We start from the raw sequence: 19,321 nt of genomic DNA on the forward strand, positions 1-19,321 counted from the left end.
CACTGAAACAGTGACCTCAACATCACCAGACCACATTTACAAATGTAGTGATTTTAAGAGTTGGTTCATGAGGAGAAACGTAACAAACTCTGTGAAACGGCTTCGATAAAATTCTGAATCATTGTGTTCTTCTTGTAAATTCAGCTTTAATTCAGAACATGAGGTTGTTTGTCTCCTTGTAAAACATGTTACAAAGACACTAAACAGTAACAATATAGGCTACTTCTTTGTCCCCGTGGAGAAAGTCCCCAGACTCCCTTAACAAATGTGTCAGTTTAGTGAGTTGTTGAGTTGGAGACACTTTATAAACTCTGTGAAACTCTGTCTCTGACTCATTCTGCATTATTTGGACCTTCTTGTTCATTCAGCAAATGTTCTACATGAACTTCTTTCAGAACCTAAAGAACCTGTAGAACCTCCTCTGACCACTAAAACCACCAGTAGCTTGAAACATGTGAGCTGATTGTTCCTAAAGTCTAAAACAGGTTCAATAAAAGTGCTGATGTTCTCGCCACGAGGGAGCTAAATTTATATCACCAAACAAAAGCCGGGACCGGAGGGACCAGAAGGACCAGGAGGTCCGGAAGGGGACGGGACTGCCGGGACTGTCGGCTTCACTTCAGCTGACAGGGAGGTAAAAGGTTTGTGATGCAGCCGGCAGCCAGACGCAGCTGTGCAAAGTCCAAAGTGATGAATGGAATTTAAAATGCTGCTCAAAATAACTGTGAAGCAGGCGAAACACATAATTGGTTAGAAGATTTATTTTAGCATGTTTAAAATAAATTTCACTTGTTCCAGTTCAGGGTTTTAATTAGTGACGTTCAGGACAGCAGAGCCTCATGAGTCAGTCGTTAATCTAATGACTTTCTGCTTCTCTGCCCTGGCTGACCTGCAGACCTCCAGGCTCCGTGTGGTTACACACAAACATCAGATCATCCACACAACAAGCTGCTCTGATCCTGAAGAAGAGCGAAGCTGCTGTCAGTTCCAAACGTATGAAAGAGATGTGTGATTCTCAGGTGACAGAAACAAGGTTTGTAAACGTAGACGCTTCGAGGGACGTGAGATTGATTCGTCACCTCGTTGCTTTCTGGAATGTGTCACCTGAAGTCGCATCGTAACTCGAGCACGAGCAGTCTGAGCGTCACAGCAGCACGAAGCAGCCAGAGAACGCTAAGCTCGTCTGGTTGCTTCACTGTGAACGACCTCGGCTGATCAGTCTGATTCTGATGCAGCTCAACGACTGCTGAACACTCAGATCAGCTCCGTATCAGTCCGACTGTGTCAGAGCGCACGTCGTCATGTGTGTTTGTGTTCTTGCATAGACAACCTTTCTCACAACAGTCTGAGAGTCTTTAAAGCTAACATTAACAAGCTAGCATGATCACAGAGGCAATGCTAACATGCTAATGTTAGTTACCACCAAGTAGGAGGCAATCAGTCGTTCAAACTGATTAAATATTGTTGTTCTACTTTTTGCAGCAACGTACAATACCAACATGTTATTTGGTGACTGATCGTTCAGAGGAAACACAGACTGTTCGCCCTTCAGCCGAATGTTAAACTCCTGAAACTCAAACATTAGTTAGCAGAAATTAAACTGGAGGGAAACTCAGCATCTGACTGTGTGGTTTGTAAATACCTGCTAAAATCTGAATGATAGTCGCATCATCTCACCATCAGGATCTGCAGTTTTGACCGGAATGATAATTATCATACCTGAGAATAAGTTTTATTAGTTATTCAAACAATGACTTCCTGTGAACAGACATCATCTTTGTGTAATTGAATCCTGTGTTGTTCAGCAGACATCGTGTCAGCGGCGCTCAGTGACGCGTCTGTCGGATTTAAACGCCGCTCGTTTCAGACTCGCAGGTTTAAAGCTTGATGTGCTCAGCAGGGAGGCTGCAGGTCTCTGACGTGGACGTCTCACCTTCACTCTGAAGCTCACAGCATCCAGTTCAGACGACATTAAAGGAACAGTTCACCCAAAAGTAAAACTCAGTCATCATCTGTTCCTCCGTATGATATAAAGTCAGGTGAAGTCTTTCAGCTGCAGATAGTTTAAACATTCATGAATACTGGTGACGTTTGTGAAACTCAAAAATTATATTAAAGGAAAATAATAATCTGTGTGTTTTATGACTTTTGAAACTGATCTTCAGTTTATTTTTCTGGCTCATGTTCATATATATTTACAGCAGTGCTTATCGTTGAGACGATTGAATAGTTTGTTTGAATAAATTCTGGAGGATTTATTTATTCCTTCATTGATTTCTTTTCTGTGAGATCACACAGTTTTTCTCCTGAGAGAGAGAAAGGAAGGAAAACTGTATTTCTTCTTTATTTGGGTTCCCATCATGAAGCGCGTGTTGTCTTTCTGTTCCACACTGAAAAATAAAGAACAAACCAAACAACAGTGTGTTAAAGTCGCACACTGTCAGTTAAACTGAAGAGGTTCGGTACATTTGGAAAAGTAATTACAGCCGTCGACAAAAACAAAAAGCAGCAGTAAGAAAATAAAAACACTGAAAGGTTCCAGATCAGCACAAACTGAAGTCAGTCTGATTTAGTTTCTCTGAGAACACATTTGTTGTTTGGATTCTGCAGTTAATAAAAGTGATTTCCAGGAGGAAGTTTGAGTCTAACAACAACAGGTCCACTCAGCGGGCTGGAATCAGAGACTGAAGGTTGTTCCTGATGTCCTGTTTCCTCCGACCTCAGTCTGCATCGCCTCGCTCAGCCAGAACACACAGACCTTCTCTCAGTGTGTCGCTCTGCTGGAAGCAGCGTCCTGCAGGAAAGTAGTCTCAGCAGTCTGATGGGCTCCGGGCTGCCAGCAGAATGCTGCAGAACCACAAACGGCCATCACGGCTCCGCTTGGCCAAAACAAATGATTTAGAGCTCTTGGCGGTGTTCATAGCCCTGAAACATTTTCTGCCATTTCTCCACGACTGTCACATTGTGATAAGCTCTGACAGCTCCACGACAAAACCTTACATCAGCCGTCAGAGGGAGGCAGGAGGCTTTACTGTCACTGTGTGAGCTCCGCCACATGATCCTGCAGCTGATCGGGCCGCTGGAACAGCTTCATGATGAAAGAGAACACGGCAGGAAGGTTATCGATCGTTTCTTTAAAGGTGCAGGTGTATTTAAGAATTTTAGTTGAAAACATTCCAAAAAATACAAACAGAAAAGAGAACAGTTTGGACATTGTGACGTACTCTGTTGCAGAGATATCTACTGAACTTAGCATGCTAACCAGCTAGCACCGACCAAACCCTGTCCAACTTTCCTGTGCAACCGTGCTAGTGGTGTAAACACTCCCCAGCTGGTCAGAACTCCTAGACTCCTCCTCTAGATGCACTAACCAAGCTAACCAGTCAAAGTTAGCAGGTAGCACAAATACATCTTGCAGATGTCGGCCTGATGAACAGAAGTGACTTTGGGAAGCTGCAGCATGGAGGGCGTGTGCTGATGTTGGCTGACATCTTGCTCTCCATGCTAAGTCTGTCCAATGTTACTCGTATGACGTTTGCGAGCTGTATGCTGCCACCTGTCTGCTGTGAATGTGAATTTGACAGCTGGTGAATTGTGACATAATGCACCTTTAACTGTTTCTCTCACAGTCACCGATGTTGATTTCATTGTCACTGTGTAAACCAAGATTGCAAAACTCATAAACAAAAGATGCATAAGGTCAAACACCTTCACTGAATTATTCACTCAATATTATATCAATGTACATTATTAACATGATATCAGTTTTTGATATCAAAGTTATCGTGAATATGGGCACACCCCTTTCAAAATACCGAGTTCTGTCACCACAAACCAACTAGAAAATGTCCCGACGTCTCGTTAAAATATCCAGTGGTTCGTGTTAACAAACATTGAAACACAGTCTTGAACAGTGGTCTCTGGCGTGTAACTCCATCAACTTCACCTCCTGACATGAAAGTCAGCTCATATACATGAACCATGAACATGATGTGACACGGACACATGTCAGTGTATCGATGGTTTACAGGAACATCAAACTGTCAGCGTTTGATTCTGGGCTGCAGATTGATACTCGATATCAGCAAATACTCAAATTCAAATATCAGGAAGGAAGAAATAGCATCAGTAAATCACTGCTAGTTAGCTTTTAGCTCAAAGCACCGCTGATCATAAAAGTTTTTCTTCCACACCAGAAATCAACAGTCTTGTTCCAAACAGTTTCTCTGGAAGTCGTGTTGAACAGCAGCGAGAAGGAGACACGATGTCGTCTACAGTGAATCCAAAAAGAGCTGCAGAAGAGTTCAAACACACCTTCTCTCCTCCAGCTGACGATCACTGCCAGTGTCAGGTTCTCTGTTTGTGAAGGGACAGAAATGGCTTCTCGAGATATTCAACCATCAGACATTCACTCCTGAAGAGGCTTTGTAACGCTTCATGTGTTTCTGAATTCCTCCTTTCTACATCTTTTTCTAAGCTGTCCCGTCTTTTCAAATGTGGGATCTCAGGGCTTCAATCACGCTGGACGAGCTGCATGGAGCCAGTTTGTTTCTTTTTGTAGGTTAGCTCCATTGATCCGCATAGATCCTCAAGAAAAATGTTGCCTGTATGTTCAAAACTTGCCTTAAAAAAGATTTTCAGTATCAAAGTAATCTGGTGATCGTTGTCTGTAAATCCACATGTACACTACAATCAGGAGGCGCTAACAGCTAATTCATCAAACTTTTAATGAAATTTTGGAGTATGTAAAGTATATTTGTGTAATTACACAATTATATCTTGTATTCACTGTTTTTCACTTTCTGTTTGGTATCTTCTTCCAGAGCTCTCGTGGACTCTGGCTGTCTGAACCAGTCGTGAACACACTGAGGTCTCTGAGTGGACGATGATTCTCCTCTGGCTGGAGGAAGTGACCAATCACGTCGTGCCATGATCTAAAGTTCTGTCACAGCCAAGAGGGAAACGTATCCTGGTCCAGAATTCATGACTCTTTGCTGGTAACAGAAATAATTTAGAATGTTTAAATATTAGAGAATATTGAGTGTGAGAGGTGTTCTGGTTCCTAAAGGACCTCCTGGACCAGAGTCTGGTGTTTTCTACCATCAGTGATGAGCTTCCTGCCGTCTCTGCCTGCATGACGACTCTGGGACGGATGCTGCCGACCATCAGCTGTGCCAGCTCATGATGGACACACTGAAGGCTGCCTGTTCACAGTCCTGAGTTTTATATTTATTCATAAAGACCAGCTGCTGCTGGAGGTGATGATGTCATCATGCCAACAAACCAATAAATCCATCAGTGTAGTTTTATTATTTCATTTTAGTAATATCACATTTAAAACTTTTGATACAAATGTCAACATTTAGAAAAAGCTTGTCTAATTTTGCAAAAATGTCTTCATGAGGTGTTTTTTTTCCTTCATGAAGAATCAATGCCGTAAAATAATGTATTAATGTAACACCTTTTCTTAATAAGTTCTCAAATGGCAAGAGACGAGAACCACACGACTGTGAGAAAGACGACAAAACCAACGTGCAGTGTAAAGATAACAACAACAACATGTTAAATATTAAAACACTAAAACAGAATACCCAGTAAAAATAGACATTTGTTTAAAGCTGCTGTGATGAATATTTTCATGTGTTTGTAGAAGTGATGATTATATCATATATAACCAAATATTTACACAACTTAAACCATCGAAACATTTTCAAGCCAAGTTTGTGGCGACAAAACGGGATTTCTTTCGAAAAGACTTGTGACATTTCTTCAGATAAATTTGTGGCAACAAAGCCAAATATTTATGATGAGATGTGAGGACATTTTCAATTTAGGTTTGTGGTGGTTATTTGTGTTTTATCATTTTTCCTAAACCTAAACTGTTTTTGTGTCTAAACAAGGCTGAAAACACAGGAAACCACATACATTAGAAAACTGAACCTAAAGGAGCGTGAACAATCTGAAAGAATGTAAAGTTTCAACATGTCCGTGGTTTGTTGTGTGATGTGGAGGGAAGACGAGCTGAAGGTAAAAGTCAGAGACAGTCAGAGGAGGAGTCCATGTTGAGGTTGATGGACGAGCAGAGGACAGAGGAGGACATGTTTGAAGAAGATCATTTCCTCTTGTTTGCTGCGTCTCGATCTGTCCTCCACCCATCGATCCTCCTCCTCTCCCCATGGACCACAATCTCCTGCGCATGATGGAGTCGAGAGAGGCCACCTGTGGCCCCGCCGCTCTCCAGAGCTCCTCCCCCTTCTCTCCATACCTGTTATATCGTCTTATGTGTAACTCTTCTTTGCTGAACCTCATCCACTTCCTGTTTCCTGTTTACTCTCCCACACCGTGTGGTTTTAATAACAGCCGTCCTCTTTCTTATTCCACACTCTCCTCTAAACACTCGCTTTCCTTCCTCTTTCATCACGTCTTTGTTTTCTCCTGTGTATGTGTGTGTGTGTGTGTGTGTGTGTGAGAGAGAGAGAGAGACAGAGAAACAAACAGCTCACTGATATATCTGTTACTACACTGCCACCTTGAGGAGAGGAGGTTTCACAGCATGTTCTCAGCCAAAACTCAACAGTGGTACAAGAAGTATTCAATTAAATCAGTAAGTACACAAATAGAATTAGATTCATGCAATGAAAGTACATGTTGTGCAGTAAAGTCGCAGTAAACACAAATGATTACTTTCCGGGTTAACACAGTTAATTTTACATTAGCTGAATTGTGAGAGACTCAGAGTCTTTGCATGCAACTAACCATCGTCTCTAATGTGGCCTCACGTCACAAGCACACACACACACAATAGTACATTAGATTGTTTGTTTTCATCTTTGTGTTAAACTTGTGTTAATACTTTTAAACCTTCATGCTGAGTTCTCAACGGGCTTGAAAATTACAACCCGATCCGACCCGCGGGTTTTCAAGCCCGAACACGACACAGCCCGACACACCAGCATGAATTGTCTGCCCGAACCCGACCCCCCGCACGCCTGCATTGTTTTCCCCATACAGTTGTTATCGTAACTTTACGTAGCGCCGTCAGGTCTGCGTCTGCCCCTCCCCATGAAGCAGGCAGCCAGAGTTACTCTTCACCACACGTGAACAGTGATGATTCACAACAAACAATATATGATTTAAGACAACTTAGAGCAAGAAATGTGTTTTATGAAATGTGTTTAATAAAAAAGGAAGTCCGAGGCCCGGCACGACCCGGCTCATTTGCGTATTTTTTCAGCCCGAACCCAGCCCGAATCTGCGGGTCCGGTTGGGTTTGTCGGGCCAGCCCGACCCGTTGAGAACTCTTCTTTAATATCATACAAGAATTAATGTTGCCAACCTCTACACTGTCAAGAAATCCAAAATCCTTTGACCATTACGGTTGTTATGGTAATTTTGGTTGAATTCATTACAAATTCATTCATTACAGTTACAAACTTATAGTTAAGTACTGATTTGCTCCGAAGTGATCTGATGTCAACTTGATCTTATTATGTATGATAATTGACAATCACCCCTGATAATCTTTAATTATTATTGCTCGCCAAAATGTGGCGAATCCTATTGATGTTGAATGGAGCACTACATATGGTGCCCCGTATGAGGCAGTACACAGTTGGCATCATTCATAATTGTGCAATATCAATTTCTGCATGTTTTGGGCGGTGCTTAAAATGGTAATTCACATCTTGAAGTCTTTAGACAAAAGTCTTTACATGTAATCCCAGTAGTCTACTACAGGAGTAATTGCTTAATTGTACAATCAATTGCAGTGTGGTGCCTGAACCTTAACTCCTCATGAGGTGAACCTGTGAGGTCTCTGCTGTGTTGCCAGGTTTGTGTGTTTTCAGTATAAAGTGGACTAGTTTAGTTCAGTAGTCTCGTCAATCCACACAGCAGAATCCCTTCAGTAATGCAGTGTTGGCTCCCTCTAGTGGTCACTACAGAAAGCATCTTTAATGAAACCTCAGTTATAACGGTGCTGTGTGAATCTGTGTCAGACTCAAAGTGTTTCAGTAACAAAGACAAACAGACGGTTGTTGAAGAAAGTTCAGCAAAAGATTCAACAGAGTCAAAAAGCTGATGATGATCCAGTGAAGACACTCTGAACAAACTGAGTTCATCAAGCACAGATTTTATTAATGATTCACTGAACACTGCATCAGTCACGATATGACTTCATGTGGAATAACACAATATATTACAATCACTCAAAATATGGATCAACATGTTTCCACGTGGACTGTGTCATCTGAGATATTCTACAAGCATGAAGACACATGAAGGAACCAGACAACCAATCAAATCAAAGTACAGTAGATCACATGACTCTTCAGAAACCCTCCAGACTCAGAGTCCTCTGTACAGTGATGAACATGACAAACATCATGTTTAACTGCTTTATATGAGCAGAAGTATGTCAGTGATGTGTTACTGAGACTCCTGTCAACATCAGAGTAACACCACAATAAATCACATAAAAACACATGAGATCAACCTTAAAAACATTCAACTCACACAAAGAAACTAAAGAAAATGTTGAGAAAAAGAAATAATCAGTTCTTATAGTACAGATGGAACAATATTCAGATTCTCAGTTAATCTTTATCATCTTATTACAAGCCAGAGCAGCATCATCATCACAGAGATATGAGTGAAGAGAAGCAGTCTCTCCTCAGTTCTTACAGCACTTTGAGATAACACACATTAACTGGAGCAACAACAGGATGCAAATGATTTCACTCCAGCTGTTATTGACCTTTCTTTACTTGGTGGTTACATGTTCTTGTCTAAAGACACTTTGTTCTTCTCTCATCCAAATGTGACAAAGTGTCAAACATCCAGCAGCTGCACCTTAAACTCCTCCACACATACATCCTGCTGTTATTAACACCGTCACAACACACAGGAAGAGGTTTAACCCCCTCCAGGCTAAACTCCTTTACAATGACTTTACTTCTATTTAGTTTCACAACAACTTATACAACATTATAATATCATGGTGAATATATAAGACACATCTATTCAGACCAGCAAGAGCATAAACATGTGAGCAAAAGCCTGATTATATTGGAGAGAAACATGATTATAACAGCAATGTCAGCACAAATAATGTGTGTTTCTACAACAGGATGTGACTTTGTGTTAAATGTGTGATATAGAGGAGGGAGCTGTTGTATTCAACATGAAACACCAGGGGGCGTCCTCACTCCATTTAATGCAGAGCTGTTAGCTGTGCTGATCACATTTCAATGTTCTGATGAAGTTATCACATCAACACTTTATACAAACACACTCAACAACATTTTGTCATGTTTCAACATTTGTATCAACTGTGTGAAGATGTTTTCTACACTGTCTGCTCTCTGTCATCTTCTTCACTCACCATGGTATTGCTCCTTTAACTGTTTTGCCAAATGACTTTAGTTTACTAAAGCTGTACTGCAGTGCTGCTATGAATCCTTTATCCTCCTCCACTCGTCTCTTCATCGCTTTCAGTTTCTGGAACTTCTCTGTGTCTCCTTTCTCCTTCATCTTCGCAAGCAGGAAGTCCAAGTGAACATGAGTGGACACTGAATCAACTTTCAGAGCGATCTGCTCCAGATTGACAACATGCTGGAAGGTTTCCTCCAACATCTGATCTTTTCCTTTCTCAAGTTCTTCCATTTCTTTCGTAAGATTTTTCAAAAGACTCTCAAAGTCAGATTTCTCCTTTTCATACTTCTTCTTCACATCTTGAAGGGTCTTTTTAACTTTTCTTGTCTTGGTCACATAGATCCAGTTTTCTTTCACATGAGCTGACACAGGACACTTCCTGGTACATGAAGTGCAGCGGCCATCTTTCATGACCTCACAGCTTTTTGGATTCGGCGCAATTGTGCATCCAGTACGGTGACAGTTCTCCTCACAGACTGTACAACAGGTAGCTCCTTCATAAAAGAACCCTAACCACCACCCAGCTCTGATAGTTTGTTTCTCTTTGTAGACCTCATCAACTTCTACAGTGAACTTCTCATCATTCTTCATCTCTTCTTCATGTTTCTTCAGAGCTTCCTGGGTCTGTTGGATTTCTCTCTGTTTTAGTTCAGTTAACTGAATCCTCTCTTTCAGGTTTTGGATGCAGGCTGTCAGTCTGATTCGCTCATTCAGAACCTCCACAGTTGTCTTCAGCTGTTGTGGTGTAGTTTCTCTTAGAAAGTCTGTGAACTTCTTCAGTCCTTTTGAAGTTTTGGTAAAAGCTAATTGAAACTCTTCTTCCATGTCCTCTGTCCTGTTTTCTTGCTGGCAGTTATCAAACAGGAAGTGAACCGGCTGATTATTTTCATCTTTGGCACATTTAATATTTGCATCCTCAAGGGCTTCCAGAGCATTTTTATATGTCGTACCACTTGAGTGTGTGATGAGGGCGACAATGTTCTGCTCCATGTCTTTCCCAAACAGAGACACCACTGAATCAAAGATGTACATCAGTCGATCATCCAAACGATTCTCAGTTGCTTTCAGCACCAGACCCACTGCATGAATCTCATGAACTCCATTTGCTGAACGGAACCAGTCTAATAATCTTTCACTGATGATAACGTCACGTTCAATCCCTTTCGTTGCTCCGTATCCAGGAGTGTCGATGATGGTCAGAGAGTAGGGCAGAGTTTTACCTTCAAATCCAAAGATCTGGTACACGATCACATCTGATGTCTGACTCTCTGATTGTCTTTTCTTCTCCTCCTTAACAATCTGAAACCAGACATCGTCTTCCCACTTCACTCCCATGGTGTAGTTGACCAGAGTGTTGATCAGAGTAGATTTTCCTGTTCCTGTTTCTCCCACAAGTAAGATGGCTCTGTTTGTCTTGTTCTGATCTTTTTCACCAAGAGTCATTCTTCTTAGAGATCCAATCTCCTCTTTCTTTGGATTCAGCTGGTAGACAGCAGGAGATCCTGGACGGACAAGAAGACTCTTCGAGATGATGTCCTTGTATTTCACTGAGCCTGGTGTGTTCCTGTAGAAGAAGAAGATCATTTAAACATTTAATTTCATGTACAGACTTTAGCCTCCCCTCCTTGTACGTCTCAAATGTGTTGTTCTCTGTTCATTGTGAAAAAGCTAAATCAAATGAATTAGAATAAAACTAATAAAACGTCTATTTACTGATTCTAACAGAACAAACTGTGACAGCTGTATATTAAAGTGTTCTGGTGTTGTAATGGACCTCTTCTGATTTTGAGAAGGTATTAAAACCACTCTGAAGTCAAACACATGTAATTCAAAGTGATTTACAGAATGTATGAAACAATAAACAGGGTTTACATCTTTAAACTCTTCAATCAAATCACAACATTAGAAACTGTTTGAAATGGTTTTAGGTGAAAGTCAGTTCAAGATTTAAAGGCAGAACTTTGCTTTAAGTTTCCACATTTAGCTTCATTAACAATATAAACATGTAATAAATGGTTTTCTAGCATTCTGTGATGTAGGGGGATGGCCAGATGTAAGAAGAAGAGCAAAAGAAAAAATGGCTTATGATAAAACCTCGGCAAATAAAACAGGTGGTGGACCGACAGAGGGCATCTCCTGTCTTCAATTGAGCAGCAGGTACTGCAGACTTTCTCCAATGAACAGATTTGGGGAATTCAAGGATTTGACACCCTTGAGCCAGAAACTGCAGAGTAAGGTATTCCCATAATAGCACAAACACGGATTTCTTTTATTGGATACATTTAATTTATTCAGATATGTGCCAAAAAAAGAAAAAAAAGAAAAAGAATGTGCTTCCTGTGTTAACGTTTAGTTGAATATGCACTGTAAACGCCTAATTTCATAATTTAGGCTACAAAAGTATTTTTGCCTCTGCATTTATCAGAGGATTTTATTTTCCAACAGTGACGCAGAAGTGTGTGCGTTTCATTTTACAGCATCACAAGATGTTTTTCCCTATGATGAAACAGTCTGTGGCACTTGAAGACGGGTTACATTCTATGGCACAGGAGGTGCGAGCTGTGGCCTCTGTGACGCGTGCGCTCAGGCAGGACACTCGTGCCATCGTTACGCACACCAGGCAGCTAGTCAGTGCTGTATCTGGGCTGACGATGGCCATCAATGCCCTGGCAAAGGGGATCAAGAGTGGCGTACAGGGAGTCGGGAGGTCATTAAACATCAGTGGTGTTTCATCTGAGCAGCCGGGAGAGGGAGGGGAGATCGCAGGAGGAGATGGACGCGCGTTACGCATTAGTGGACACCAGCGCAGCCTGCGAAAACGGAAAGAAAATAGATAATGGCAATTTCAACATTCATTTTGTTTAAATTTAGGCTGGGTTTTCGTTTTTTGGTGGCTGTTATTGTTTGTTTTGTTTGGTTAGAGATAGTTCGTTCGTTGTGCCTATGCCTCCTCCATGCTACAACGACCGCAGCCATGTATGCGTAAAGCTGTGCCAGTTAATACATGACTTTCAAACGTGCTAAATAAAGACGCAAAATCAGCGAACGCAATTAGTTCTAGGTTTGGTAAATCACATTGCGTGCACTAAATTAATCTATTTGCATCTACTCCTCCCAATATTTTGCGTGTTCTGGCAGAGACGCCCATATTTACATATTCATTAAGGAAAACACGCTAAATGGATTGCACGTGCTATTTTGCCCGTTTGAGGGACGCAAGCCTCCTTTCGTCCGGTTAGTAGATCAGCTTTAACACGTGTTTGCGCGCGCAATCAAGTTTGCAAACGTTTTTACACACGCAAACCTTTAGTAAATCAGGCCCAGAAACTCCAGGACATCATCAACAAACTCTGACACATCCTGAGTTCAGAACCATCACAGGGTGAGATCACCACAGTCCCCCATCCTGTCACTTCAACAAGCACCAACAATTAGAGACACACTTTTATAATGTGTGAATGGTGCTGTTTCCTCAACATCCCCTGCATCGGCATCTGTGAACAACACTAATGCTTTCATCCTGTTAAATCCTCGTTCACTTAATAACAAAGCACAGGAACAGGAAAATGGGCTTTCTTTGCCTAACTGAGACATGGCAGCATCAGCAGGACTTCTTATCTCTGAATCAAGCCACTCCTCCAGGCTATGTTTACATCCAGAAGCCCCGCTCTGAGGGCCGTGGTGGTGGGCTGGCAGTCATACATCGAGCCAACATCCTGGTTAAACAACTTCCAGTGCTGAATGTCACCTCATTTGAGTGTGCAGCACTCTGGCTGGGCATACACAGCTGCAGGTTGTCCTCATCTACCGCCCTCCAAAAGCCTCCTCCACCTTCCTGTCTGAGCTGGCTGAGCTACTCAACTCCAGCTGCTCTATGTCTACATCTACACTCCTGCTTGGTGATTTCAACATTCAATGTGGACTCCAACAGCTGCCCCTTTGCCTCTGAATTCCTGTCACTCCGAGACTGCTTCAACATCACACAGCATGTTAAAGGTCCAACCCATGTCAAAGGCCACACACTGGATCTGGTGTGCTCTACTGGCACAGCTCCCTCCCATCGCTGTTTTTGACCACTATGCCCAAGCAGCGCGTAAGTTGAAAAAATCACATACGGGAAGATCAAGACGGTGAACACTCTGTCCCTGACCAATATCCTGGCAACTCACCTGGCCTGTGATCCCCTCGACACCTCACTGGATGGGCTGGTGGCGCAGTATAATGTTGCTGTCTGCTGGGGTCTTAACTCCTTTGCCCCTATTAAAACCCAGACTGTGTCATTTACCCATTCTTCCCCCTGGTTCAACATTGAACTCTGTGCCCTAAAGACAACTGGTCACCGCCTGGAGAGGCTCTATAAAAGATCTGGCCTCACTGTCCACTATGAAGCCTACAAAGACCACGTTGAGTCTTATAAAGAAGCTCTCTCCAAGGCCAAAACAAATCATCCATCCTCGTTGGAGACCAGCAAAATAACCCCAGAATGTTATTCTCCACCATTAACTGTCTCCTTAGCCATTTCGATGTCCCCCAGTTTTCTGGTGCCCCTGACCCTCTGCTTCAAGTTCCTGGACTTCTTCCAGGAATAGGTGGCTACCATTCACCAGCAGCTCCTGGCATCTGCCATCACCCCACCATATGCACCTCTGACGAGGAGAATTGATCCTCCCACTGTTCGCCTCTCTCCTCCTTCTCTCCTGTGGATTCTATTTCTGTTGCTAAGTTGGTCTCCCAGGCAAAAGCCTCCACCTGCTCTTTGGACCTCATGCCAACAACTCTGAAGTCTTCCCTATGCCCCCTCATGATGGACATTATCAACTCATCTCTGGAATCTGGCATGGTACCATCCATCTTCAAAACAGCTTTGGTTAACCCCATCGTCAAGAAGCCAGGTCTGGACCCAGATGACTTGCACAACAACCAGCCTATCTCCAACCTTCCTTTTCTGAGCAAAATCCTGGAAAGAGCAGTTGCCGCCCAACTCCATCAGCACACGTCCAACCATGAGCTCTGTGAACCCCTTCAGTCTGGCTTCAGGCACGCCATAGCACAGAAACTGCCCTCATCAAGATCACCAACGACCTCCTCATCGTTGCAGATTCTGGCCACATTAGTATTCTGATCCTCCTGGACCTCTCTGCAGCCTTCGACACAATCTCCCACACCATCCTCCTCACCCACCTATCTGACTACCTTGGCCTCACCCGTACAGCACTCTCCTGGTTCCAGGGTCAGATAATTCGCAAACACAGTCTCAACTTCCATTCCTATGCTGATGACACTCAATTATATCTCTGCACTAAACCACCCACCCAGCTACCCCCACAGTCACTCGTCAACTGCCTGCATGATATAAAACTACAAATCTACTCAAACTTGACACAAAAAAACAGAGCTCATGGTTGTGATCTCCAAGGCGCTGCTCCAGAAGGTTGGAGATCTTCTCCTGGACATGGACGGCTGCTCTGTCTCCCCGTCCACAGAAGTCCGCAACCTAGGGGTCATCCTTGATTTCATGGTATTTTTTCAATCACAAAATCAGCTTTTTATCATCTGAACAACATCTCCAGACTCCTGCCCTCCCTCTCTGAACCTGTCGCTGAGACCCTCATCCATGCCTTCATCACCTCCCGCCTGGACTACTGCAATGGAGTCCTGTCCGGGCTCCCTTCCAAAACCCTGGACAGGCTCCAGTATGCGCAGAACTCTGCTGCCAGGGTTTCACCCTCACCAAGCCCTGGCAACACATCACCCCCACTCTCATCCGCCTTCACTGGCTCCCAGTTAGATAACACATCACTCACAAAATTCTCCTCCTGACCTATAAATCTCTCCATTCCCTCTCGCCACAATATCTGACCTACCTCCTCCATCCCTATACCCATTCTCGGAAACTGCGCTCATAAGGCACATACCAGCTCTCCATCTGTGAAGTTATCCCACATTTGTTCAGTTCATAGCGACCTCTTGTGGTAGCAATTCACCCTGTAGGTTATTTGGGTCGGATGTATCAACCTGCCGGATCCTCTTTTTTATGGATGCCATGCCATTGTTGTGACTGGTGAAGCTGAGCTGGTGAGTTAAGAGATGTATACAATGTGATTACAACTTATAAATATGTTCATGTATGCGGATTATACAGTGGATAATATGTCAGTGTCATTAATATTGTGGTTTTGTTTTTATTTTTGTGTCATTTCAGTTGATTGCCTGGCTAACAGCACAGTTACTGTTCAAGTGCTGGTAGTAGCATGTGTGAGACAGGAATGCTTGTGAAAAAATAAACACATGAAAGACAGCGATCAGATGTCCAAGCTTGAGTGTGACACTGTTTCATCAGTTAAGAACACCCTTTATGGTTTGAGTTATTAGATTGATGTAGTTAGTTTAACAAAACCGTACACCATCCCTCACACCAAACTACAAACCCTCGGTGACAGAGCCGTCTGTGTGACAGCCCCCACTCTCTGGAACACCCTCCCAGCTGAAATCTGAAAACTGACTTCTCTTGAGACCTTCAAAAGAGACCTGAAAACCCATCTTTTAAATAAGATCAGCTCTGTATCCAGCCCCATCAAATCAATCAACTTTTCTATTTATTTATCTTATATGTATTTTTTGTTTATCCATTTATTTTTTTTGTTTGTTCCACTTTAAGTGTCCTTGTATACCCTGAAAGGTGCTATATGAATTAAATGTATAATCATTATTATTAATATTAAACCTAAAACCTGATTACACTTGTCTTCTAGAAGTGAAGGAAACTTCAGCTGTGGAAAATGCAGCAACTGCAACAACACAAGGGACACACAAGTCTTTACCCATCAACACACTGCTGACAAGTTTCATATAAAACAGTTCAGAAACTGCAACACAACATCAGTCATGACATGCTGTCAGAGAGAGAGAGCACTGAAACACACATCTCAACACAGAACAGCCATTAGTGCAGGAAACATGGCAGAGACCAGAACCAGAACCAGAACCAGACACTGTTCTGACTCTTAGCAGGGCTCTGCAGACACTTTGGACTTCATCAGAACTGAACATGAAACTCTTCCAGCCAGAGAGGGAAACACACTGAAACTCCTCTCATAGAGAAATGAACTGGATTTAAACACTGAAAACGATGACACCTGCTGGACTGAACAGTGATTTCAGTTTTAAATGTTTTTTTCTGAACACGTTTCAAAATGGAAACATAGAATGTAAATATGAGAATATGTAGCCTCAGTTCTAACTGTCAGTTGTATGAAATCTGCCATTTCAACTTTCAGTCATTCATACGGGAGTGCTATTTTGAATGAATAATTATTAATGACTTTCTTCATACACATTTAAGATCAAATTCCAATGAAGCAGCTCAGCCTTTAATTGTACATTTACAGTTCTGATCAGTTCTGCCGGGCTGTCAGAGTCAGAGAGGTTCTGATGCATCGCTGCCCTCCAGTTATTAAACAGAATATTAGAAACACAAAGTCCAGAACAGAACCAGCACTAACTACGAGCTCAGTAATAAACAAATCAGTGAATAACAGCTGTGACAGTGTGAACAACAGCTGACTGACATGTGGCTGAGCTGTTGTGTTGGATTGCATTAACATGTGTAGTTGTTGTGAATAAGGAGAAGGTGAAGGTGCTCTATAAACAGGTAATGAATGATGAGACAGTCAAACAGCTGTCTCTTATAAAACATGTTGTCAGTGGAGACGTGATGATTGTTGAACACTGAACATTAACACTGGAGGCACAAACACTGAACGACGGCACGTCATGTTGACATTCTTCTTTCACTCACATTTGCTGGATGTCAAGTGTTTTGCTGCTGATCCAGAAAAGTTTCAGGTCTGACAGTCAGATTGTTGTTGTGACTTTTACATGAAGTGACTCGAGTGTTGATTCAGACATGAGAGCAACATGTTACATTTCTACCACATGAACATAAAGCAGTGCATGTGTGTCTTTTCCCTGTCTGTCTCTCTGCAGGCATCATGTTCACATCAGTGGAGTTGTGTTCAACCTTTCTTCACTTCTTCAACAGTTACAAACTGATATTTAACTACCAGAAAACAACACAACAGAATAATGAGTGTTCAGGCTGAACACACTGTGACCTCCATCAACATGTGCTGCTGTTAAAGTGATGCACATGTCACTGTGTTGTGTGTGTATAGACTGCTGTGTATATGTGTGTCTGCAGCTTCACTTTACTGTCTGTCTGAATTCAGTTTTAAAGGTTGGTTGTGTTACTCACCCTGTTGCCATGGTGACGTCTGGTGTTGGTGTCTGAAGAAACAAAATCAGAACCAGAACTACATTTAATTCCTCTGTAATGAAGGAAACTAACACAATGACATGATTCAACACAATTACAATCAAATGTCCAACAGTCTTTAAAAAGCACTTTCCTGACAGCAGACTGAATCATCGACCTGCTTCATCATGTAAATGAGCTGATGACAGATGATATTCTACTTTATTTATGACAAACTGACACTTTCTTCTTTTAAATGAACAAACAGGATCAATAAATAATGTGTCCGTCTTCATTCACTACCACACAAAGTCTTTCTGAAATAAGCTCCATGAGGGAAACTGAAGCGTGACTTCAGCTCTCTACAGTCAGCCTTTAGCTTTAATATTAGTTTTGCATTTAATGACATATTTATTTAATTATTGAGCCATTTATCTATTTATGTATATATTTATTTGGGACGTTAACATTTTCACGTATAACAAACACACAGAATGTATCAGTCAGTTCAGATCCATTAAACTAAACTGGTTTTGACTCAAGTTGGTTTCTTACCTCTGTTGTAGATTCAGCTGTTCCTGTATACTGTTCCTTTTTTGTTTTGTTGATTCAAATTTCAGGAAGTTTCCCTCAAACTAAATGTTTGTTCTACTTTTTTGTGCAGAGTCGGTGGAACAAGCTGTACAGTCTGTTGTCCATCAGGGAGTTTCTGTGGAGACATCAGTTTATTCTTGATTATTATTGATCTGCTGTGTTCTACTGTCTTTCTCAGACTGTCGTGTAAATGAGGGCGTGTTTTTTTGAGGTTTCCGCTTGTCGAGTATTTCTCATGGGACTGAAAAGGCGCAATCTTTACATCTGGTGTCTGGCTCTGTTATAAAACTACATGTGAGCACCGAGGTCTTCTTAACATGAAGAACTTTAAATCAAAAGAGAGAGATTCAAAATGTTCCCCCTCTTCACATAAAAACGTTAATTCAATAGAATTTTTCTTCACTTTTAAAACTTTTCTGCACTCAGTGGTTATTTGTTCATATATTAATATGAGTTATATCGAGTGACTCTGTTTAGTTTGAAGCGTTTCAGCAGTCTAAAATCCTGCACGTTTCAAGTATTTAATTGCTTCTACCTAAACGTGTTTAACTTGTATGTATTGAATTGTTCTTACCTGCTGTAGGCTTCACAAAGCTGTCTGATAATCAGGAAGCAGTGAGAATAGACAGCGGTCTTTATAGCAGCATGAAGGGTGGATCATCTGTGGTCATGTGATTTCTGAGAAACAGCCTCAGGTACAAGAAACGTCCGGTGCAGAGGCTGCAGTGAGTTAAGTTTCTCTGTGCTGTGTGAGAACATGAACGTCACTTTTCTTTAACATGTGATTATATTACAACCTGTAAATCCTGCTAAAGTGATTCATGAAGCATCTCAGTGTATGAAATCCTCAATTTCTGTGACTGCCCACGACTGCTTTTTCATCATTTAATAAAACCAGTCAGAAAAATCCAAATTCACTTTTTATTTAGAGAGTCCTTTTTAAAGATCAGACTTCAACAGTTTTGTTGAATGCCTGATACCAGTATCTGTGTGACTTCCTCAGTGAATAAACGTCAGAGGAACAAACATCCTGGTTTCCAC

General features: G+C 41.9%; 1 protein-coding gene across 4 annotated transcripts; it reads right to left on the reverse strand.

The window, feature by feature from the left end:
- Nucleotides 1-8,114: 8,114 nt before the first annotated feature.
- LOC115592192 (uncharacterized) lies at nucleotides 8,115-18,898 on the reverse strand. Of its 4 annotated transcripts, XM_030434740.1 has the most exons (4): nucleotides 18,855-18,898; nucleotides 18,242-18,395; nucleotides 17,687-17,718; nucleotides 8,115-10,996 (listed from the first exon to the last, which is right to left on the reverse strand). In XM_030434740.1, exons 3-4 carry the CDS (start codon nucleotides 17,695-17,697, stop codon nucleotides 9,379-9,381), a joined length of 1,629 nt encoding a protein of 542 aa, XP_030290600.1. In that variant the 5' UTR covers nucleotides 17,698-17,718; nucleotides 18,242-18,395; nucleotides 18,855-18,898; the 3' UTR covers nucleotides 8,115-9,378. The 4 variants fall into 4 exon arrangements, 3 of the variants coding, with proteins under 3 accessions (XP_030290600.1, XP_030290602.1, XP_030290601.1); XM_030434742.1 differs by lacking the exon at nucleotides 18,855-18,898 and having other exon boundaries at nucleotides 18,242-18,433; XM_030434741.1 differs by lacking the exons at nucleotides 18,242-18,395; nucleotides 18,855-18,898 and having other exon boundaries at nucleotides 17,687-18,057.
- Between the last annotated feature and the right edge of the window lie 423 nt (nucleotides 18,899-19,321).

This window comes from Sparus aurata, chromosome 12 (assembly GCF_900880675.1).
Source record: "Sparus aurata chromosome 12, fSpaAur1.1, whole genome shotgun sequence".
NCBI classification, from domain to species: domain Eukaryota; kingdom Metazoa; phylum Chordata; class Actinopteri; order Spariformes; family Sparidae; genus Sparus; species Sparus aurata.